The 24,593-nt window shown below is 40.8% G+C and overlaps 1 protein-coding gene across 3 annotated transcripts in view; it reads right to left on the minus strand.

The window, feature by feature from the left end:
• TBC1D14 (TBC1 domain family member 14) overlaps positions 1-24,593 on the minus strand; it is a 170,860-nt gene that overhangs the window by 35,325 nt on the left and 110,942 nt on the right. Inside the window, exon 1 of one of the 3 annotated variants that reach the window (XM_089691595.1) lies at positions 8,790-9,047. The exons of the other annotated variants lie outside the window; for them this stretch is intronic. Coding sequence (XP_089547721.1) covers positions 8,790-8,792 — 3 coding nt within the window. The 5' untranslated portion in view covers positions 8,793-9,047. Of the gene's footprint in view, positions 1-8,789; positions 9,048-24,593 lie in introns of those variants that run through there. 3 annotated transcript variants of the gene reach the window in all.

Raw genomic sequence — 24,593 nt, forward strand, 5'->3', positions numbered from 1 at the left:
GCAATGCATTCAGGTACTATTGTGGGTTGACAACACATAGCATTTTTGTGACCTGAAGGGTGTCACCCGTCAACCCCGCCTAGTTCTTTTGTTGCTAAACATGGTGCTAATTAGGTTCCTTGAGGTAACAGTAAGGAAGAGAAGACAGGGCAGTTCTGAATTTCTGATATAACAGATTTGGGTTTTTTTTGCATTTATCAAAGCCATATAACAAAACACTTCCAATTGTATATCTAACAAAAAAAAGGATACATTAAAAAACAGAAAGAATTATACAGTAGCAAATCGAAGTTCATTGATGGGGTCCACATACACTGAGTTATAGCTTAAAAAAAATATAAAATAAAAAAATAAAACAAGGCTTCTTCTGTAATAGAAGCTTCTTACTTTATTGCTCACAAGTTTCTTATAGAATATATAAATTAGCAAGAACAGCTCTGTGTACAGTTGCAAGAAAAAGTATGTGAACCCCTTGGGATTACGTGGAGTTTTGCATGAATTGGGCATAAAATGTGCTCTGAACGTCATCTAAATCACAACAATAGAAGAACACCGTCTGCTGAACATAATACTACACAAACATTAGATGTTGCCATGGTTTAATTGCACATAACATGTAAACATTCACAGTGCAGGGAGGAAAAAGTATGTGAACCTTTGGACTTAACTGGTTGACCCTCCTTTGGCAGCAATAACCTCAACCAAATGTTTCCTGTAGTTGCAGATCAGACCTGCACAACGATCTGGAGTAATTTTAGACCACTCCTCTTCACAAAACTGTTTCAGTGTAGCAATATTCTTGGGATGTCTGGTGTGAATCGCTCTCTGAAGGTCATGCCACAGCATTTCAATCGGGTTGAGGTCCGGACTCTGACTGGGCCACTCCAGAAGGCGTATTCTGTGCTGTTGCAGCCATTGTTTTGTTGAATTACTTGTATGTTTTGGGTCATTGTCCTGTTGCATCACCCATCCTCTGCGGAGCTTCAGTTGGCGGACAGATGGTCGTACGTTTTCCTGCAAAATGTCTTGATAAACTCTGGAATTCATTTTCCCATCAATGACAACAATCCGTCCAGGCCCTGAGGCAGCAAAGCAGCCCCAAACCATGATGCTCCCTCCGCCATGTTTTACAGTGGGGATGAGGTTTTGATGTTGGTGTGCTGTGCCTTTTATTCTCCACACATAGTGTTGTGTGTTCTTCCCAAACAACTCAATCTTGGTTTCATCTGTCCACAGTATATTTTGCCAGTAGTGCTGTGGAACATCCAGGTGCTCTTTTGCAAACTTCAAACATGCTGCAATATTCTTTTTGGACAGCAATGGCTTCCTCCGTGGTGTCCTCCCATGTACTCCATTCTTGTTTCATGTTTTCCTTATTGTAGATGTGTCAACAAAAATGTTAGCATGTGCCAGAGATTTCTGTAGGTCTTTAGCTGACACTCTGGGATTCTTCTTTACCTCATGCAGCATTCTGCGCTGTGCTCTTGCAGTCATTTTTACAGGATGACCACGCCTAGGGAGAGTAGCAGCAGTGCTAAACTTTCTCCATTTGTAGACAGTCTGTCTTACCGTGGACACATGAACATCAAGGCTTTTGGAGATACTTTTGTAACCCTTTCCAGCTTCATGCAAGTCAACAATTCTTGATCGTAGGTCTTCTGAGAGCTCTTTTCTTCGAGGCATGGTTCACATCAGACAGTGCTTCTTGAAACCAGTAAACCCAAAACAGGTGTGTGTTTTTTAATGGCAGGACAGCTGTCAGCAACACATCCAATATCCTCACACTGATTGGAGTCAAGGTTGGCTCACTCCTGGCTCCAATTAGCTCTGGGAGAAGTCATTAAGCTAGGGCCTCACATATTTTTTCCTCCCTGCACTGTGAATGTTTACATGTTATGTGCAATTAAACCATGGCAACATCTAATGTTTGTGTAGTATTATGTTCAGCAGACTGTGTTCTTCTATTGTTGTGACTTAGATGACATTCAGAGCACATTTTATGCCCAATTCATGCAAAACTCCACGTAATCCCAAGGGGTTCACATACTTTTTCTTGCAACTGTACATTCTTGGCATGCTTTTGTGCTGGGATGAATAGACTCTCAAGCGCATGCTCAGGAGTTAAGTCATTTACAGGCTGGTCATTCTAGATGGCTGTTGCCCACCCCAGATGAAGATTGGGTAAAGATAGCATCAGCAAGGGAGCTTCTGGAAGAGTTCTTCTGGTCAGCATGAGGAACATTTTGGGCTTTATCCATAAACCATGTCTGAGGGAAAATCATTTGCAACTTTGGTTGGCATTAATTGATGCAGCTGATTTTAATACACTATTGTTTCTAGATTTAAAATATGTTGGCAAATAAAACAAATTGCCTTTATTTTAAATCAAAAAAGGGAACTACACAGAAGAGGAACCTTTTGTTTACAGCATGGCATGTATATCCTCCATCACAGTGCTACACATTACTCTCTGGGTTTTTCTCACAGGTTTATGGCTTACTACAAGGCTGGATACAGTGAAGGAACTAAGTATTTGATCCCCTCCTGATTTTCAACGTTTGCCCACTGACAAAAAAATTATCAGTCTAAAAATCGAATGGTAGATGTAACAATGAGAGACAGAATAGCAACAACAAATTCGAAAGAAATGCATGTCTAACAAATTATACACAGATTTGCATGTTCATGAGGGAAATAAGTATTTGATCCTCTTCACAAAACAGGACTTGGCAAATCCTGTGTTGGCAATCACAGAGGTCAGACGTTTCCTGTAGTTGGCAACCAGGTTTGCAAACATCTCAGGAGGGATTTTGGCCCACTCCTCTTGGCAGATCCTCACCAAGTCATTAAGGTTTGGTGGCTGACGTTTGGCAACTCAAACTTTGAGCTCCCTTCACAGATTTTCAAATCGGATTAAGGTCTGGAGACTGGCTAGGCCGCTCCAGGACCTTAATGTGCTTCTTCTTGAGCCACTCTGTTTCCTTGTCCGTGTGTTTTGGGTCATTGTCATGCTGGAACACCCATCCACGACCCACTTTCAATGCCCTGGTTAACGGAAAAAGGTGCTCACCAAAGATTTGATGGTACATTGCCCCGTCCATCGTCCCTTTGATGCGGTGCAGTTGTCCTCTCCCCTTAGCATAAAAAAAACCCCAAAGCAGAATGTTTCCACCACCATGTTTGACAGTTGGGATGGTGTTCTTGGGGTCATAGGCAGTATTCCTCCTCCTCCAAACATGGCGAGTTGATGCCAAAGAGCTCGATTTTGGTCTCATCTGACCACAACACTTTCAACCAGACCTCCTCTGCATCATTCAGATGTTCAGTGGCAAACTTCAGACGGGCCTGGACATGTGCTTTCTTGAGCAAAGGGACCTTGCGGGCACTGCAGGATTTCAATCCTTGTCTGCGTAGTGTGTCACCAATTTTCTTGGCGATTGTGATCCCAGCTGCCTGGAGCTCATTGACAAGATCCTCACGTGTAGTTCCGGTATGATTCCTCACTGTTCTCATGATCATGGACACTCCACGAGGTGAGATCTTGCATGGTGCACCAGACCTAGGGAGACTGACAGTTGTTTTGGGTTTCTTCCATTTGCGAATGATTGCACAGACTGTTTTCACCATCTCACCAAGCTGTTTGGCGATAGTTTGGTAGCCCAATCCAGCCTTGTGTAGGTCTACAATCTTGTCCCCGGCATCCTTGGACAGCTCTTTGCCATGGTGTTACAATACACCTACCATTCAATTTTTAGACTGATCATTTCTATGGGAGTGGGTAAACATTCATAATCAGCAGGGGATCAAATACTTAGTTCCTTCACTGTATGCTAGTTTAATATGACAGGGTTAACCTACACCCATCTTCTTACTTTCCTTTTCTTCCACTTTCCTTGAATGCCAGGTCTACAATCAACTGAGCGACCATCTTACTGAGAACAACCTTGTTGACCTCCTTCAAATTGCTCTCCCTAAAAACACACAAACCATCTAACAGCTAAAACCAATGGACATTATTCTGTACTCCTACTCCTGGACCACTCTGCTGCCTTTGACACAGTGGACAACCCCCTTCTCAAACAAAACCCAAAAAAACAAAACAAAAAAAAAAACAAAACCTCTAGTTCTTCACGACTGTACTCTTTGCTGGTTTCCATCCTACATATCCCACCACATCTTCAGTGTCACTTACAGTTCTACTTCCTCTTCCTTTCTCTATTGGGGTTCCCCAAGGTTCTGTTCTTTGGCCTCTTCCATTTTTGATCTACACCACCTACCTGGGTCAGTTGATTGCCTCCCATGGCTTTAAATACCATTTCTATGCTGATGACACCCAAATCATCTCTCTACCCCTCAGCTGGTCTCAAAATACCAATCAAATCGATATCTTTATTCCTCCCAAGATCTCCTGCTCTCTAGCATCTTTGTCACCTCCTCCCATGCTCGCCTCCAGGACTTCTCCTTTCCCATCTTCTGGAACTCCCTAGCCCAATGTGTCCAGCTATCTCTTACACGGTCCACTTTTAAGCGATCCCTGAAAACTCATCTCTTCAGGGAGGCCTATCCTGCCCCGACCTAACAACTGTACATATATTTTTTCCATCAGCCCATCCCCATATCTGGCCCTTGGGGCATTATTCCACCAATGACGTAGCACCAATCCCCCTACTTACACCATCAATGGTCCCTGTTAACGGGGAGCTTTTCCTCCCATTAAAAGCAATGATGGCACTGATGCCGTGGCATATTCTACTCCCACTGGCCACAGCCCGACCCCCCTAAAGCCTGAAGCACAGTAAACTGGCCCTTTGCTTAGAAAGTTTGGAGACCCCTGCCCTAGAAGTTATTGTATCTCTTGTACTGAAGTCAACAGGTTTGAGATGGCTGCATGCAATATGCATGAATGGCTCAATTATTAAAGTAAATGTTAAAACAATGAATCTCTCTCATCAGCCCCCCTTTGGTCTGTTTAACCAATTCACTTCCGGAATGTTTTACCCCCTTCATGACCGGGTCATTTTATTTCAACATTGTGCTACTTTATTTGACAATTACCCAGTCATCCAACGCTGTACCCAAATTAAATTTATATCATTTTTTTCATACAGAGTTCTCCCTTGGTGGTATTTTTTTCATCACATGGGGGACACAAAGTCGCTGTTACTGGGGGGTGTGGAAGCAAACTAGTGGCAGCACAGTCACCCGGCTGCTTCCACCTAACAGAAGTCTGCCTGTCAGTTTTATACACAGTTCCGGTGGTTATGTGATCCTGTGTGGTCGTGTACTGTGTTCAGTCAGCAATCGTTTAGTATACAATTAAAAATATTTTTGTTAAATCTTTAATAAGTGCAAAACATATCTGTTGAGCCTTCCAAAATATCTTCCTATGTTCTTTGCATGTGTTGTACTGTTATCAGTAAGCATTGTTCCCAGTTATCTGTGTACTACAGAACACCTCTCCCTATCTTATGGAGAGGAAAAGGAGGAGGAAAGGGGCGGGAATCATACTATAGGGCGACAACTGTAATACTGTTCTGTAAATACAGTGCAGTGAGCGAGTACTGTCAACTTGGAACAGGAGGTGTGTGCTACTCACAGGATTACCATGTGAAAGTAAAATGAAGCCTTAAGAAAGTCATTACAGGCACCACATTTGAGGATTAGTAAGCTGCAATATATAACAGTTTTGTGCTTACACTTTAATGAGTATTATATGTAGGCACAAATCTATTTTTCACGTTTAAGAAATTCCTGGAAAAACTTTATCCAAAAGGATATATTTAATTGTGTGGTCGCTGGCGCTCAAATTCCAATGCCTTTTACACCAATCAGCAATAACGTTATGACCACTCACCTAATACTGAGTAGGTCCCCATTTTGCCCCACTTTTGATACCAAAACAGCCGTGACCTGTCAAGGTATGAAGTCTACTAGACCTCTGAAGGTATGCTGTGGTATATGGCACCAATCCATCAGTAGCAGATCCTGTAAGTTGCAAGGTGGGGAAAAAACATGTTTGATCCATGAAGAATTTGGAGGTCAAGTCAACACCTTAACCACTTGCCTACCGGGCACTTATACCCCCTTCCTGCTCAGGCCAATTTTCATATTTCAGCGCTGTCGCACTTTGAATGACGATTGCGCGGTCATGCATCACTGTACCCATATGAAAATGTTATCATTTTTCTGAGACAGATAGAGCTTTCTTTTGGTGGCATTTAATCACCTCTGGGTTTTTTATTTTTTGCTAAACAAACCAAAAACTGAAAATTTAGAGAAAAAAAAAAAAAAACTTTCTTCGTTTGTTATAAAAATGTGTAAAATAAGCAAGTTTTCTCCTTCATTGATGTGCGCTAATGAGGCTGCAGTGATGGGCACTGAGGAGGCACTGGTAGGTGGCACTGCTGGGCATTGACAGGCATCACTGCTGGGCACTGAAAGGCAGCACTCCTATGGCACTGATAGGTGGCACCGATAAGCAGCATTGATGCGCACTGACTGTCACTGAACGGCAGCTCAGATGGGCACTGATATGTGGCATTGATGTGCACTGGTAGGCACTGATATATGGCATTGATGTGGCACTGCTGGGCAATGACAGGTGGCACTGCTGGGGCTACACTGATCATCAGGGCACACTGATGATCCATGTACATGTCCCCTCTGGGTAATGCCGATTACAGTCTCTCCTCTCGAGCTTTCAGTGTGACAGCCCGTGAGGAGAGAAATGTAAATAACCGGCATTTCCTTATTTACATGCGATCAGCTGTGATTGGACACAGCTGATCACATGATAGAGCTGACGTCTTCGGATCTTTCCGTTGATCCGCTGTGTCCCAGGGACACAGCTCACCACCAATCGCTGTGTTGCGTGCTCCCAGGGGGCATGCATGCGTGGTTAGAGTCGGAGGATGTCATATGACATCCTCCCAGAAACCAGAGAACCTCCTTGCGCCCGTCATTTCCTTATATGGCGGGCAGGAGGCGGTTAAAAACATTGCTGTGTTCCTCAAAGTATTCTTGAACCATTTTTTGCAGTGTGGCAGGGTGAATTATGCTGATGAAAGAGGCCTTTCCATCAGAAAATACAACCAACCCACTACCACCAAGACCGAACAAATCAAGTATGTGATGCACTGTGTGTTCTAACACCTTTCTATCAGAAACCGCATTAACGTGTTTTCAGCAATTTTAGCTACAGTAGCTCTTCTACCGGATTGGACTACACTGGCCAGCCTTTGCTCCCCATGTGCATCAATGAGCTTCGGCCAGCCAAGACTGTCATCGGTTTACCCGTTTTCCTTCCTTGGATCAGTTTCGGTAGGTTCAGTCCACTGCAGACCCAGAAAATCCCATAAGAGCTGCTGTTATGGAGTTGCTCTGACCCAGTCATCTACCCATTACAATTTCACCCTTATCAAAGTCCATCAAATCCTTATGCTTGCCTATTTTTTTTCTGCTTTAAAACACATCAACTTCAGGAACAACATGTTCACTTGCTGCCCAATATATCCCACTCACTTTCAGACGCCAATGTAGTGAGATACACAATGTTATTCACTTTACCTGGCAGTGGTCATTATGTTATGGCTGATGGGTGTATGTCTCAAAGCCTCCATTGGCAAGGTATCCCCACCACAACTTGCGGCTTCATTCAATTGCTGAGGATATGACACAGCCAAATGATGCAGTTTGCTTCCTTTCATTGCTTCTCCATAATATTATAGAATATAAGGATTCCAGCAATGAGAGGATTCACCAACATCATGACCCTTTGGGAGGGGCAGGAACACAAACTACTGCAGGGACATCTTGCCATTGCAATCTTTTACAGAGGACAAAAGCCATCTCTTTAAGATTACCCACAGGTGCCCACCCAAAACTTTAATGTCATTTCTAAGTGGATTACTTGCAACTCAATTCAAAATCAGCAGAAAAGGCACCACTTTGGGAGGCTAAAAAACCCTAAAAATGTTTTTCAAAACTTTCTCTTGCTTCCGTCTAGAGAACACACGGGGCTGACAGTCAGTCGCAAATACGTGCATAATTGTCAGGTTATATATAGAACATATTTATATAATAAGCATGAAGATTGTATTGGTGTGCCTTTTTTTTTTTTTTTTTTTGTTAGCTTAATTAGCAAGAAACAAGTTTCCAATGATTCAGCTTTGTAAGGCAGCCCATAAAACACCCAGAGAACAAAAATATGCATTATTTTTATGCGTCACTTGGCTAACTACAGAAAACGCAACAAATGAGTAACACACCCAGAAAAAAAAAAATATGCAAGCAACATATTCAAATCTCATGGAAAACACACTAAACCGCATATGAATAATACAACTGTATGTTTAAAAGAAGAGTTCATCAGATCTAAACTAAAGCATTCGCAGAATCAATGTTGAGATTTTTCATAATTAATCTCATCTCATACAGTCTTACATACTGTAAACAAAAAGATAAACAAAAAGATATCCAACATAAAACAAAGTAATTCTTGTAAGTTGAATCCACAGGAAAAATACATGCAATATTTAAATATAGTGAAATATTAGACGATAGTAAAAGTAATGTATGCAATAAACACACCCATGCATAGAGCAAGGATGGGAGATGTATGGGAGAAGTGTATGGAGATCGTATGCATTTACATCCCACAAGGTCACCAGGAATAATGGGATCCTACACTTGGCAAGGCTACTACATGCACTGTCCTATGGCAAGGGTTCTTCCTAGCAAGTATTATGGAAAGCAAGGCATTCCGGTGATGCTGCACATTTGGTACTCACCATGAAAGCTGCAATTCCTCAGAGACACAGAATCTGCTGCCCCATCCTGACTTGCATCACACATCAGGGCCCTGTGGCTGCAGAGTACCAGCCTGCAGCTTCCATACAGCAGGGAAGCCCAGCCTGCTAGCACAACATGCCTGGATGATGCCGGGTTTCCCTCAGAGGGCCATCACGTGCATCTCTGCTGTCAGCTCCTTTCTTCAAGGAGCACCGAGGGCTGGGACATGGCAGGGCTGGCTGCAACAGCCATTTCAATCAGCTGCAGATGGAATACACCCAATCAACACAATCCAGCCTCCGCTCTCATGCCTTGCTACAGCATGTAATGAGAGCAGCATCAATAGCAGCCTGTGTCTCTCTGGGCTCAGGTTTCCTCCTGGATGCTCATTACCCCTCCCAAGTCTCTGCATAACTTTTACCAGCATTGCCTGATAAAGCACTGAAAATGGAAAATACCTTGTGGGAATTTAATAAAAAAAAACTGGAGCAGCTGTGCATGGCAACCAATCAGCTTCTAGCTTATATATTTAAAGCTCAATTGAACAAACTGAAGATAGAAACTGACTGGTTGGCATGCACAGCTGCTCAATAGTCTGTCCCAGTTCTGATAAATGCTCTTCATTGTAGTTTATAATATTCCAGCATGTAACCAACGCTGAGGATACAAGATCCCATATTAAGCCATTCATTTAGAAACAAAGTAAACAATTCTACAATAAGGTTTTTTTCCCCTCTGTGTCCTGTTGATGTTTTCCTTCATCTTTTGAATTGGACATAACAGAGAGGAAATCTCTCCAAAAGCAGACAACCCCCCTCTCTGACAGTTGCCACTGAAACAGCATCCCCATTGGAAGAGTCCCCCCCACTCCCATTCCAGTGACAATTCAAATATTGAATTTTCCATTACTTTCTGTTCTGGTGATAAATAGTGATCTCCCTAGTTGGGTCACTGACAGCAATAAAAAAAAAAAACAAAAAAAAAACTTTTAAAATAATTAGAGACAGTCCATTTTACTGTAACTACTGTTTCTTGAAAATTAAAAAAAAAATGTATGTAAAAAATAATGAAATGGTATCATACTATATGCACTTATTGTATTGGTGATATCTGCCTGATGCGAGATGTAATTTGAAGGATGTGAGCTACTTTCCAGATTAGATGCCTGTGGTTGGATTTATACATGAGACCTCCCTAACATTTGGATGTCCTAAATTCTGGTGAGTTTTATTCCATAGGTGGTAGGCATGGCATTGTGTGACAAAACTGGAAGGATTTTGAAGAGCGGTGTCAACAATTTATTCATTTATATCACAAGGCACTGGGAGTTTGGGCTTTTCAAACCATTTTCGACTTTAATTTTCTCCACATTCTCTGGGCTTTTCAAACCATTTTCGACTTTAATTTTCTCCACATTCTCTCGTCTTGACTACTGCAACTCCCTCCTCACTGGCTTACCTTTGTATAGGCTATCCCCCCTCCAGTCTATCATGAATATTGCTGCCAGACTCATCTACTTTAACAGGCGTTCAGTGTCTGCTACCCCTCTCTGCCCATCCCTCCACTGGCTCCCACTCACCCAACAAATAAAATTCAAGATACTTACAGCAACTTACAAAGCCATCCACAACTCAGTCCCTAGCTACATCGCTAACCTAGTCTCAAAATACCAACCAAATCGTTCTCTTCATTCCTCCCAAGTCCTTCTGCTCTCTAGCTCCCTTGTCACCGCCTCCAGGATTTCTCCAGAGCAGCTCCCATCCTCTGGAACTCCCTTCCCCAATGTGTCAGTCTATCTCCATCTCTGTTCACTTTTAAACGATCCCTGAAAACTCATCTTTTCAGAGAGGCTTATCCTGCCCCCACCTAACAACTGTACATGTATTTTGTCCATCAGCCCATCCCCCCAGTTATCACCTTTTGTATCTCTCGACCCTCCCTCTTAGATTGTAAGCTCTAAAAGGAGCAGGGCCCTCTGAATCCTCCTGTATTCAATTTGTATTGTACCATCTGCACCCTTGCATTGTAAAGCGATGCATAAACTGTTGGCACTATATAAATCCTGTATAACAACATATATACATTTTACATTAAAATGAGTATTATTTAGATTTGTAGATGGTCACTACAAGGCTCCATGCACACTAGTTTTTTTTTACGCTCCTAGAAGCTGTTATTAGCATTTTCTTTTCTGCTCCTAGATGCTAAATGGTGTTAACCTATGTGTCCATGCACACTACTTTAGGCTATTAGCATTTTTGAGCTTCAGTGTCTAGGAGCAGAAAAAAAAAAAAAAAAAAAAAAATTTGTAGAGATTTTTTAAATGCTCCTAAACACTCCTAACTGCTACTAAAACACTCCTAATAGTTTTTTTTTCATCTTTACATGTTCTGTAAAAACGCTGATAAAAAACGGCTAAATGCACCTAAATGCTTCTGAACGCTACTAAAAAAACTGCTACCATCAGCAGTTTTTATACAGCATTTTTTGAGCTTAACATAAAAAAAACAAAAAAAAAAAAGCTAGTGTGCACAGAGCCTTTGGGCTTTTGTTTGAGCTGCTAACTGCACATCTGAGAGATATATAGGGACTGATGAATGCAAGTAAAAGTCCAGATGTGTGGTTATCGTAATATAGCTGCAACTTGCCATTGATTTGTACAGGAGACTGTATTCAACATCTACTGTTTGACTTCCAGGCACAGAAACATTTGTATTTTTTCACAGGATGTATGGTCATCTACACTCAAGTGAATTAACCCTGTATGACGGACCCATTAAGATGAAACATACTTACCTCTAATGCCCGCACCACCAATCCTGAGGAATCCTCCGCTGAAATCTTCTGAGGGAACTAACACTTCTAGAAGTGTCAATCACCTGGTTCTTGCTGTTGATCACAAGGTTATTACCATGACCCATATTGACATGGAGGTCAACGGGAGGTAAGAATGAGCAGTTTACGAGTGTGGGGGCCAGTCTATGAAGGTCTTTTTTAATTTTAATCTTATGTATGTTTATATTCAGGAACAAAATAACATGCTAAGAGTACATGCAACAGTCATCTTTTATCCAGTGTTCTATGTTATCACAACTCCATATGCTGAGGCTTTTGCTGGACTGCTTGGTGAGAAAAATATAAAAGGCATGTAAAAATATAATTTAAAATATGTACTATAATTCTAGTTATTAACCACAATATCATTTTTCCAGTATTGTGTGACATTTACACAGAGCCAAAAATTACATCTGTCTGAAGACTAAAAAGGTGAATAACCTATAAAAGGCCCAGTGACAGCCCTATCTCAGTCAATTTGAGACCCTGTGGTCCCATTTGAAAATGTATCAAAGTTTCATGATCGGGGAAAAAACAAAAACAAAAACAAAAAAAAAACCTTAATTTTGTAAAGCACTACACAAACTGTTGGCGCTATATAAATCCTGTATAATAATAATAATAATAATATTAATAATAAATAATAATGTGAAGAACAGCATCTCAATAAACAATAGTTCAAATACATTTGTTTAGCTCAAGATTAAACAGAAGCCAAAATTCTCTTTATACATAAAAGCTACAAAGTATGAGAGAAGGCTTTCAGATTAATTAAATTGCTTCCAAGCATTAAAAATCAGCATTCTAATGCCATTCAGGGAAACTTCAACTAAAATACAAAAATTGGAAAGTCAGCTCCATTTGTGTTTTTTTTAAATCAACTGTGGTTTTGATGAGCTTCCATGTGTTGGGTGGTGTAGACCCCTTGTTGCCACATGATTCTTTGTTGTGCAACTTCCCTCTAAGACAGCAAAGTACACAGTCTGCACATTCAACTGACTCAGCAGTTTTCGATCCCAGAGTACCACGATATTAGAAACAAAGTCATGTCAAACCAGGGTATGCAAAAATAATTTCAAGGTTTGTGCAACTTACATTGACATAAAGCATCAGCAAGTCACAATAAAGTCGCACTGAACAGTCAGCTTTGAAGTTGCACTGATTTAGTAGCATGATTTCAAAGCTGCACTTTTTTTTTTCCCTCTTTCTTACTTTGATGCATTCCCTGCATTAAAGTAAAAAACATTTTGACACTTTCTGTGCACACTCCCAGCCCACCCAATAAAAAAACAAAAAAACAAAAAACAAACTTCCCTGAACTCTGTATCAATCCAGCGCTGTATGCATCTGTAGAAGTTCTCCCCTGGCTTTGCCCTCTCACAGGAGGATCGGGTAGCAGCGAGAGCAATTGGATCTTGCTGCTGTTAATCAAATCCTGTGAGCAGGGAGCACGGCTTTGGAGCAAGCCTGCAGGTCTTCCCCCATAGAAAAGGGCTTGTTAAGGGAGCAGACACAGAGGAGGAGAAGACAGTGCCAGACGGGGATCCCCAGAAGGAGAAGTTCGGAGCAGCTCTGTGCAATACCATTGCACAGAGCAGGTGAGTATAACAGGTTTGTTTTTTTTAATAAAAAGAAAAAAAAATGTCTGTAGAACTGCTTTAATGTATTCTGCTTGGTGCTGCCACCCTGGATATAATGTCAGCAGCTGCAGTGGATCGGTCACTGACGTAACATTCTTGTATTCCCATTTGCTGCATAAGAGGTTATGTAGGGTATGCGGATTGCACTCTCATATCTCACCCTGTGCAAAGATGTTCCTGCTCTGGGACTACAATCAAAGCACCAGCAGACTAACAGTGTTATTGGATCAAGTTACTTCAACAATTAACCCCTTACATTCAGTTGCACCACTCCAGCATATGCTGTTGCAATGTTTTCAGAGACCAAGGATTTCCTTGGATTAGAGATGAGGGTTAAAAACCCATGAAAATGGCTGTCCAAATTGCATCATTATCGCATGTACATATGATTTATGTACATTTCCATTGAAGTCTATGGGGCCAAAAATCACACCAAAGTAGTACAGGAAACTTTACCAAAATCATTCTCTGCTCCATTGAAAACCATATGATTTCCATTGCCATGCGACTCTTTGTGAATCAAGTCGCATCTGAAATTGCACCAGTGTGAACCAGGTTCAACTAGCGCGGATAGAGAAATCTTTCCTGCCAGCTATAGCAGTTGTCTGAACACCTGAACAACAGTCACTGCATCACATAGGATGCAGTCATGATATGCAAACAAATTTTCAAATCAGCTCTCTAGATTTTTTAACGTTTGCCCCACAGTAGCATTCAGAGCCCAACAGGAATTGGCCAAAATTTGCACTGTGTATTGGCAGCTCTCTGTTACAATAGGGACAGAGCCGACAATAAAAGCTGACTTGGGTTCTTGCCTCTATTTAGGAAATATAAAATATAATATATATAAAAATGTTGTGGGGAATTTTTCCTTACTGGTTATCTGATGAAACATTGTTGCTTAGATAGTAACAGGGGTGGACTAACAACTCATGGGGCCCCCAGGCAATAAGGGATCATGGGGCCCCTGTGTCCTTGCCCACACCCAAAAAAGCCTATGAAAAAGCCAATGAAAGGTACCAGGGGCATCTCATGGGGCCCCCTACTGACCCCAGGCCCTCAGGCATTTCCCGAGGGCTCGAATGGTCAGTCCGCCCCTGTTAAGTAATCTCTCTCACACCCCGATCACATCAAAGCAGATTTTGAAATTGTGCGACTTACAGTGAAATTGCACAAATTTCAAAATTGGATGACCTGCCGATTTCCAAGACATCCGACACAGATGTCTGTGCAAATCGCAACAAAAAGTAGTGCATGTACTACTTCTGAAATCAGTGGTGCTCAGACCACGTTGGAACCGCACTATTAGCAGACAATAGGGTGTGACTTGGCATACGATTTGCAAGTCACCTGGCATGCAAATCGCATGCCGAATCGCACCTGATGTGACTGGGGGCTAATGGAACCCTTGATAGACTTTAAAACCTGACAGGGTCTCTAATTCTTCAAACTCTATTCAATGCTAAAAATAAAACAAATTGCTGGGCATACACTTTAAATTTTCAGTTTGGAGAGCAGTGTGCAAATGATGAACATTTGATGCTTTAAGAATCACCTACTAAAATGAGCAGTACACAATGTATTAACCTCCCTGGTGGTATTCCTGAGTGTAGCTCGGGGTAAAGTTTCAGTACCACAAGCGGTAACCCCGAGCTACACTCGGGCTTATCATGCGGCACTGCTCCGGGATCTGTTCTTCTCTTACCTTGTCCTGCGCTCCCGCGATGTCCCTCCTGCAGTGTCCCCTGTATTGACCTCCGGCCGATGGCGGCATCTGTCTTCTGGGATCTCACTTGATTATTTTGGGTTGGTCCCGTCGGGGGACAGGTATCGTCACGTATGAAGGTCCCAAATCGGACCATCATTTTTTGCACTATTTACCTCCAGATAGATCCCGTCAGATCTAAGATTAATAAGGTATCTTGCTATTGTGTATATATATTTGTTAAGATGGTCATTATCCTATTTTCTGTGTAGGATTATAATATAGCGCTACGCCATTTGTTTGATTACAATGTATTAATAGCCCCATTACCTGGAGAGTACAGAATTATCGAAGGATCGTCATCCGTCTGCAGGCATTGGTTAATACAGAACAGTTAGTTTGGTTTCTTCATATCTTGTTTAACCAGCTCTGCACCTTCTGCCGTTCTATTTTTAAAGCAATCATCAGAGGGCTCTTTCAGCTTACATCTGCTGATGCTGACTCAAATATTGTCCGTGCATTAAATTATTAACCTATATGATGCATTGCACTGTACACAGATTATGGAAAAGCTTTTATTACAGGGATGACAAAGGCCAAATCACAGGCCACTAGCTCATCAAGAAGGGTGGAAAGTTTATAAAACTGATTGGGAGAAAATGTTCAAACAACAAAATCAGTTCCTAGGCTGATATTCCATACGTGCAAAAATAAGCCCATATCAATCAAGTGTTAAACTAGTCTATGGCAATGCAAGACACACACACACACTAAGTGACCCCTCCATCGTTTGCAGTGCCTTGAATCCTGAGCCACTATAGCATGCCAGTTAGGACTCGTTCACACTTGACTAATTTCTAACGCTTGCCAAACGCCCCTATAGCATTTGACAGGCGTTATACAGGCATTTGGGAAGCGGTTTTAACACTCCTCAAACACCCCCAATACGCCCTAGGCGTTTGCCGAGCATTAAAACCGCACCACAAATGCCTATAATGAGGTTTAAATGGTATTAACGCTCCGCAAATGCCCCGCAAACACCTGCCAAGCGTTTGAGGAGCATCACCATAGACTTGAATGGGAGGCTTCAACTCCTCCCGACTCAACATGAGGTGTCAATTTTGACGCGACACGATGCTAACGCTTCAGTGTGAACAGCACTGTATGCTGCTATGTACAGAATTTTCACAGGCGTTGGATGAGCGTTAAAAACGCTTCCCAAACACCTGTCTAATGTCTAATAACAAAGTTAGTGTGAACTTAGCCTTACAGTGGAAGTTTTGACAGCTGCCCCTAGACTTGCCATGTGTTCTTATTAATCCATCACTATGATAAGAAGGCCTACTGGCCAACATAACATACAATCAAATGGAGGGGATAGGCCAGATGTCAAAAGCACAAGAAAAAAAAAAAACATGCATGTTAATATGTTAGAAATCTGGATTTATCTAAATTGTCCCAGGCATCACCAGTTATCTGCACTGAAATTAAACTCACATGAAACTATTATTATTCAGGATTTATATAGTGCCAACGGTTTGCTCAGCGCTTTACATTATAGTGGGAGACAATACAGCAACAATACAGTTCAATACAAGAGGGATTTGAGGGCCCTGCTCCTTGGAGCTTACAATCTAGGAGGGAGGGGTGAATGGTACAATAGGTAGTAACTGTGGGGGATGGAGTGGTTGGAAGAGTAGAGGATTCCAGTGTTAGAGGGCGGGATAGGCTTCCCTGAAGAGATAGGTTTTCAGTGATCGCCTAAAGGTAAGTAGAGTAGGCGATAGTCTGATAGATTGGGGTAGGGAGTTCCAGAGGATGGGGGACGCCCTGGAGAAGTCTTGGAGACGAGCATGGGAGGAGGAGATAAGGGAGCTAGAGAGTAAGAGGTCTTGCGAGGAGCAGAGTGTACAGTTTGGGTGATATTTAGAGATAAGATCGGTTATGTAAATTGGGGCAGTGTTGTGGATGGCTTTATATGTCATTGTTAGCGTTTTGAATTTTATCCGTTGGGCACCTGGGTGCCAGTGGAGGGATTGGCAGAGAGGGGTGGCAGATACAGAACGGTTAGTAAGGTGGATGAGTCTGGCAGCAGCTTTCATGATAGACTGGAGGGGGGATAGCCTGCGATGAGGTAGGCCAATGAGGAGGGAGTTACAGTAGTCGAGTGATATGACAAGGGAGTGAATAAGTGACGATTTACACATGGACACCATGTATCAAGTAATAGAGTAAGCAGAAATCACAAAACAAAATATAAACAAACACAACAGAAGGTAAGAAAGTCACTGCAACACAGAAGCTTACAATCTAACATGAGCTTCGCTGTTAAAGAGCTGACTGTCTGAAACGAGAACAGAGAAGTATTTAATTTGAGGACATTTCCTTAAAATGCCTATGTAGGCTGTGTATAGATACAATAATTATGAAGAATCACGAGGATACCAGAAAGCATCACAGTAACAAAGCCACCATGCATCAGGTCCAACAAACAATAGTAGTTTTCATTAGCAATACAAACTGGTAATAGAAGAGAGTCGGAGAGAATATGACTGACACATAGAATGTCTGTATTTCACACATAGCCTAGCTGTACCCTTTAGGCAGTGATGTTGGGAGGAGCTAACCTTTTTATGTTCAATAGATCCCCAGGTTATGACGCACATTTATGTTCAAAGGAATGCAAGATCCTGGAACATGTACAGCTCATTTATATTTAAAGTGTTACTAAACCCACAACAGTAAAATCCGTCTAGATATGCAGGAAAGCATGCTCCTTATACTCACCGTGGAAACTAAGGGGTTAATCTTCATTGTGTAAAAAAGCTGTTCTGATCCTGTCTTCCCTGATCCTCCTTCTGTCCCCAATCCATCTGCAGATAGTACATAGCCCTAGGAAGAACTCTGCACATGCTCAGTTTGGTGTGTATTGCTAGAGAGGTTTTTTGTTTTGGATCAGCACAGAGCCGATCAGCACTGGCCAGACAGAAGGTCAGGGGTAATGCAGCCTCATAGGTCAGTCAGAGGAGAATGAAAACTCCTACAAGCTTTAACCAGTGCTCGGGCAGACACTGACAGAAGTCACAAGACTGCTATATGCTGCCGATCAGAAAAGGTATTTAGCAGTTTATATTTACTAAAATAATTGCATTTCCATGTTGTGTGTACTGTGGGAGACCAGATTGAGTGAATGCAGGGTCCTGGGTTTAGAAGAAACTCTAAACAGGACTACAAACATATTCAAAGAGATCCAGTTGGCAGAAGTGACGAAATCTAACATCCATTCATCTAAAGCTAAACAAAACTATCACCTAGACGTATGCTGGCCGCACATGGTTAGAAAATTGTTTGATAGATCTTTCATAAATCTGACCATTTTTTTTCAAACGTGCATGCAATAACACCATCATTGTATCGATATCTGTCCCCCAGTTATTGATATATCGATAGATAATAAAAGGGTACATTTTTTGTCAATTACACTTAAGAGGTTACTTCTTAGCATGCGCATGCACTGTAGACTTTTTTTTTTAACTGGTTTTGATAGATTCCACTATTAATGTTTAGAAATCGTTAAGGATCAAAAAAATCCGACAAGACTGTTCACCATTTGTCAAAAAACCTTGCCTTTCGATAATCAAAATTAGCTCACTAACGTTTTGAAAGCCGAACACTTTTTCAAACAATTTTCTACCAGTGTATGGCCGGTATAAAAAGTGATATTAAATATTCAATTTTTCAGCAGCTGATTTAAATCGCTTATTGAATATGCAGCTTTTTTTAATCTTTTAGGCCCCATGCACACTGGATTTAACCCCTTACATGGAGCTCTGGTGTTAAGGCCCCATGCACATGGGACACTTTTGAACAATGGAAACTGACTGCTGGAAAACGTAGGTTAAAAGTCTGTGTAGCTGTGTTTGCATAACGCGTTTACGTTTAGAAGCGTTTAACTATAAAAATACAGTAGAATCTCCCAAATGCTCAGAATGCACTGAAAAGTGGTAAATTATTAACCATTTCAGACTGTTTCAGATAAATACAGAGAGTAGAAGCAGGGACAGCAGTATGTGTTGATATAATTAGGTGTGAGTTGCTCATTAACATTTCTTTTGTTTCCAAGGGTGGGAAAGGTGTCTGGTGGAGGGAGTCATTAAGGCCACCTGGTAGGGGGTCTTCAGGAGGAATTCAAGGTGTGAATGGTCATTAACATATCTTTTGTTTCCAAGGGTGGGAGAGGTCTGAGGTGTGAATTGGTCATTACAATGTGTGACAAGCTTGGTAGTTCCTACCAAGCTTGCTCCATCCTGTGTTCAGGGTTTTGTCCATTTGAGTACCTTGAAAACGCTTTGCTTGCATTTTTCATTATGAAAAAGGGCTCTGAACAGCATTGGGAACTGGAAGAGTTAAAGAAAAAAAAAAATTTCAAATGCAAACGCTTATAAATGCGATTTGCCGCGTTTACAAGCATTTTGCGTTTGAAACGCTGATAAAATTGACTGCTGAACGCAAGATTTCTGCGTTCAAAAACACAACTAAACTCAAATGTCTGTAAACGAAGATGTGTACATGGACACATAGGAAAAAACATTAGGGTGAGTTCAGGGGCTGCCGAAAAAAATGCTGAACAGCTCCTAAACGTGAGTTTATCAGCTGCAATGTACATGAGTCCTAAGCTGCAGGCAGATGCAAAGGTGTCATGTTCAGCAGCTTGTCAAAACACTATGAGAGTCTGAAAGCGGCTATGGCTGGACAGTGCACTTAGCTGTACGAATGTTGAGGGGAAGTATGCACCCAGGGATGAATGGCCAGAAATCAGATTTATCTGCTAAATGCCCGTTGTGGATGGGGCCTTAATCCTTGCCTATGTTCCATTTTAAAACTGATGAAATAACCATTGCCCCACATTTCAGGGTGGCTCATTTCTCTTGTAGTGTTTTATGGAGCCACCCTTTCATGCAAGAACTAAAAGGTATGTCTCCCTGCAATGTGTACATCAATAGAAACACACAGCCCCATAGTCTAGGATGGCAAGAAACTGCCCTGCTCCTCGCGCCTCCAAGCCAACACCGTTAACTCTTTCCTGTGAAGACTGGAAGTTCAGGGATGCAAAACAGACAGCAGGAGCCAGCAGCATTGATAATTGTAAACTGCAAGTGCTGGGGTAAGAAGTACAGTTTGCTGGGACTAGTGCGGAGGGTTCATTACTATTTTAATAGCAGATAGCTAGAAGTCTATTCTATTACGTCCCATGATGCAAATATGCAAGTGTTCTATTATGCAAATACTAATCAGTATGCCACCTCCATGAACTATTGCTTGCTAAATGCGACAAACAGCATTACTGACCTATAGTAAGAATCAGGAGAAGATAGTAGGAAACAAAAAAGCACAAGAGACTCTAGTTGGCGTTTGCGGTTCTGAAGAAAACTAAAATGGTTTGGGGTCATTTTTATTAAGTTTAAACATGTTAAGCTGATGTTACTATACATATAATCTTTGTTTTAAAAATGTACACTTAGGCTACTTTCACACTGATTTGCCGCAAAAACGTATAGGCGTTTTTAGCGCACTTTTTGAGCGTTTTTAAAAGGACACGTGACATAAAAACTGCACCAAAAAGGCACTTTCCATTGATTTTAATGGGAAGAGGCTTTTTTTAACTCACCAAACATGCCGCAAGCAGGATTTTATACCGCACGTGCAACGTCTCAGTGTGAAAACATACATATCTACATTCACATACATAGGAAAGAGTTTTTCTTGAGCTTTTCGGACGTGCTTTTTAAAACGCAAAAAACGCTTCAAAAACTCCTGTGTGAAAGTACCCTTAATATATAATCATGAATATGAATTCCAAAAGCATGATAGCTTAGCTCAAGAGTTTTAAACTAACTTTTAAATCTGAGGACCCAAATTTGAAAAAAAAAAAAAAAAAAAAAAGCTATACAAAAGACAAATAACAATCACCTTATATTAAAGCTGGCCACAGATTGTTCGAATTTCGGATGGTTCACCAGAGACCGGCCAAGATTCAAACCATTTATGGGACGGCTGACTGTACCAAAGTCGTACAACAATCTACTTTGGTACAACCAGCCTGTCGGACTTTTCATGTGATTATTGCCAGTGGCTATAGCCACTAGCAATGATCACTGTGTACAACAGCTCCGCGGGAGGGATTCCCCCATTAACACTGAATATGCTGATGGGGTAAATCAAGCAATTTTCTGGATGGAAGGTGACTATTGAAAAAAAATTAGTTTTGTCATTTTACTTTTAATGGGATATTGCAACTAAACCCTCTGTTTTTAACGTGCATGGTTAGACCGTCACCATCTAGCCTGCTAAAAAAAAAAAAAAAAAAAAAAAAAAAAAGTAAGTGTGAATGAATTAATATAGGTGGTGCCAGAACAATAATAGTGATCATTATTACAGTCAAAATTGTATATCAATAATACCAGCTGCAAAATCTACCCTGTAATAAGGTGCATAGAAGTACAAAAATACATAGACTGCGCTAGTAAAAAAATAAAAAAATATTAAAATAAAAAACCGTGACAAAAATATATTAAAAAATAAATCATGTAAAACTCACAAAAAACAAAAATATCAAAACAAAATCATATCAAACAGAGCAATGATCTGTAAACAGTTGAGACAGAAGCTTGTCTGGGAAAAAATGATCTCCACTACCCCTGGAAAATACTCTGAATGAAGTGGATCTACAGAGTCACAGAATCTCCTGCAGAGTATTGCTCCAGGGGTAGTGGAGATCATTTTTTCCAAGACAAGCTTCTGTCTCAACTGTCTATAGATCATTGCTCCCAGAGCAGAAAAGTGTTTATGCTGGTTTATAATATGATCAGCATATTGCTCTGGTGAGTTTATGCATTTTATTTGGTGGTGGACACACTTGGTGAATTTCGTTTGAATTTTTTCATTACTATTATATATTTTTGGGACTTTATATGTTTGATATGATTTTGTTTTGATATTTTTGTTTTTTGGGAGTTTTACATGATTTATTATATTTTAATATATTTTTGTCACGGTTTTTTATTTTAACATTTTTTTAATATTTTATTACTAGCGCAGTCTATGTATTTTTGTACTTAGATGGTAAGTGTGCTGGGAAATTTTTGACCGTGATTAACCAATATATTCTTCCCGGAGGTTTAAAAGGAAATAAATATTTCATTGAAAATGCAATACATCTTGTAACAAGAAAGTACTGCGCATACTGCCAGCTTGCTCAAAGGCACAAACAGATTAGCAGATCATGTACAGCCAGTGTTCAGAAATACATTCACATATTCAAATCTAATTTATTATTAATAGGTCAATGTAGCATTCAGTTTTGTCACAGTGCTCAACCTGTTCAGCTACATTTAAATGACTCAACAAAGCCCCGCAGTAACTGAAGTAAATAGACTGGAATTTTTTGTTATATTCTTACATTTCTAATGCAATCTGCTTACATTACTTTCACTCAAAAATAAAAATACCACAGGCATTTAGCCAAAATGTAGATACCTTGCATTCTCAGAACCTTAAACTTGCAGTTGATCTGGAGAAATGCAAAAACCCCATAGTTCAATTTTCTGTGTACAGTGCATAGGCAGCCAAATATTCCTACAGGTCTAACAGGATTCAGACATTTTAAACACACAGGAGGGCCAAAGACATCACAAAGATATATTTCAGAAAATTATTAAAGTAGTTTGGGCTTTAGAAAAAAAAAAAAAAAAAAAAAAAAAAAAAAAAAAATGTACACACACACACACACACACACACACACACACACACACACACACACACACACACACACACACACACACACACACACACACACACACACACACACACACACACACACACACACACACACACACCTCGCCTAGGTGGAGCATTGATCCAACACTGAATTTGTTCCCCACCGGCTCTGCGATCAAACACGGCGATCACTCTGAGCAGAGAGCAGTGACTGTGTCACCAACTCTCTTTTCTGCCCCTCTAGCACTCACTGGAGCGCAGGGTTGTGGAGGATCAGGAGGGGCTGGCTTAGATTGTAGTCTTTAAAAAGAGCAATGATATTCAAAATTCAAGAAAAAATATATATACAAAGACCAATTTACTGTGCAGCTATTTATTTATTTCAGGTACTTGTATAGCGCCGTCAATTTACGCAGCACTTTACATATATATTGTACATTCACATCAGTCCCTAACCCTTAAGGGGTGTATAATCTAAGGTCCCTAACTCACCTTCATACATACACATACTAGGGACAATTTAGACAGGAGCCGATTCACCTACCAGCATGTCTTTGGAGGAAGTACCCGGAGAAAACCCATGCAGGCACAGGGAGAACATGCAAACTCCAGGCAGGTGGTGCCGTAGTTAGGATTCGAAACAATGACCCTAGTACTGCCAGTACTAAGTGTGTGATAATCATTTAGCCACTGTGCTGCCATTATTATTAACACAGTATGTCTATCAAACATTTGTAAAAGCAGTTTGCACCAAGAATATTAGTTCTTCAGAGTCTTCCAGCAATTAGGATGCTTAGTCCAGTGTATATGGGCAACATCAGAATATGTACCAATAAATAAATAATTTGCGCTAGTAAATGTGTATAAATATATAAATATATATAAAGAAATCATCAAATCATAAGTCCAGAAAAAAAAATATATATATGCCAATACCACAAAAAAAATTTAAAAAAACTTTTGTGCAAAAAAAGTGTCTAAATATGAAAAATTTCACCAAAAAACCTTGATAATATAATGGCAGATCATCCATAAATATATCTTCAGAAACGGAAACTCTGCAACACACCGATCCTCATCGATCGAAATAACAGGATGAAAAACTTTGTAGTTAATCGAAAATCCACTTCTCCAATAGATAAAGGACCACCTTCAAACGTATCCATGGGGGGAAATGCCAAGCACTCGAGAGAAACAGAAAGACTTCATGGTGCAATATTATAAAAACCAATTCCTTTATTAGGTACTCATTGCACTTACTCAAGAGGTGTCCCAGCCGACACCAGCATCAACAGCATAACAGCAATCACATAAACGAGCCTGGCTACTCAGCACATGCGCAGTAGCTGGCAGCCAAAAACGTAATGACGTCACATCAATCAAGCTCCTCCCTACGCGTTTCGTCATCGACGTCCTCACGGACGCAGGTCATTATAGTTTATTCATAAAACACTGTGAAATGTTTACTAATCATCATCTTAAAAATGTACATGAGCAATCCCCAGAACTACAAATGGCCCAAAGTATTTAGGTCTATGCACTAAGCAGCAAAAAAGGAGAACTTTATTTATAGCAGACAACAGTACTACTATGGGCCCAACTAAAAGCTGGCCCGGCACTGGCTACTACATAAATCAATAATTGTTTTAATAAAATATTTACAGTATATCAGACAAATTATTGCTTGCATGTTTATGTTGATATAACACACTCCCATAGCTTTCCGATCATTGTAAAAATGGGAACCAAGGATTACAAACAAGCTATGCAAGTTTTTCTGTAGGCTGTTCTGGAGTTGCAGGCACCCTACAGACATAAAATGCCATGAACACGGACATGTAGTACCT

Source organism: Staurois parvus, unplaced genomic scaffold (genome assembly GCF_062004578.1).
Source record: "Staurois parvus isolate SC_StPar_1 unplaced genomic scaffold, SC_StPar_1.0 ptg000564l, whole genome shotgun sequence".
Classification (NCBI taxonomy): domain Eukaryota; kingdom Metazoa; phylum Chordata; class Amphibia; order Anura; family Ranidae; genus Staurois; species Staurois parvus.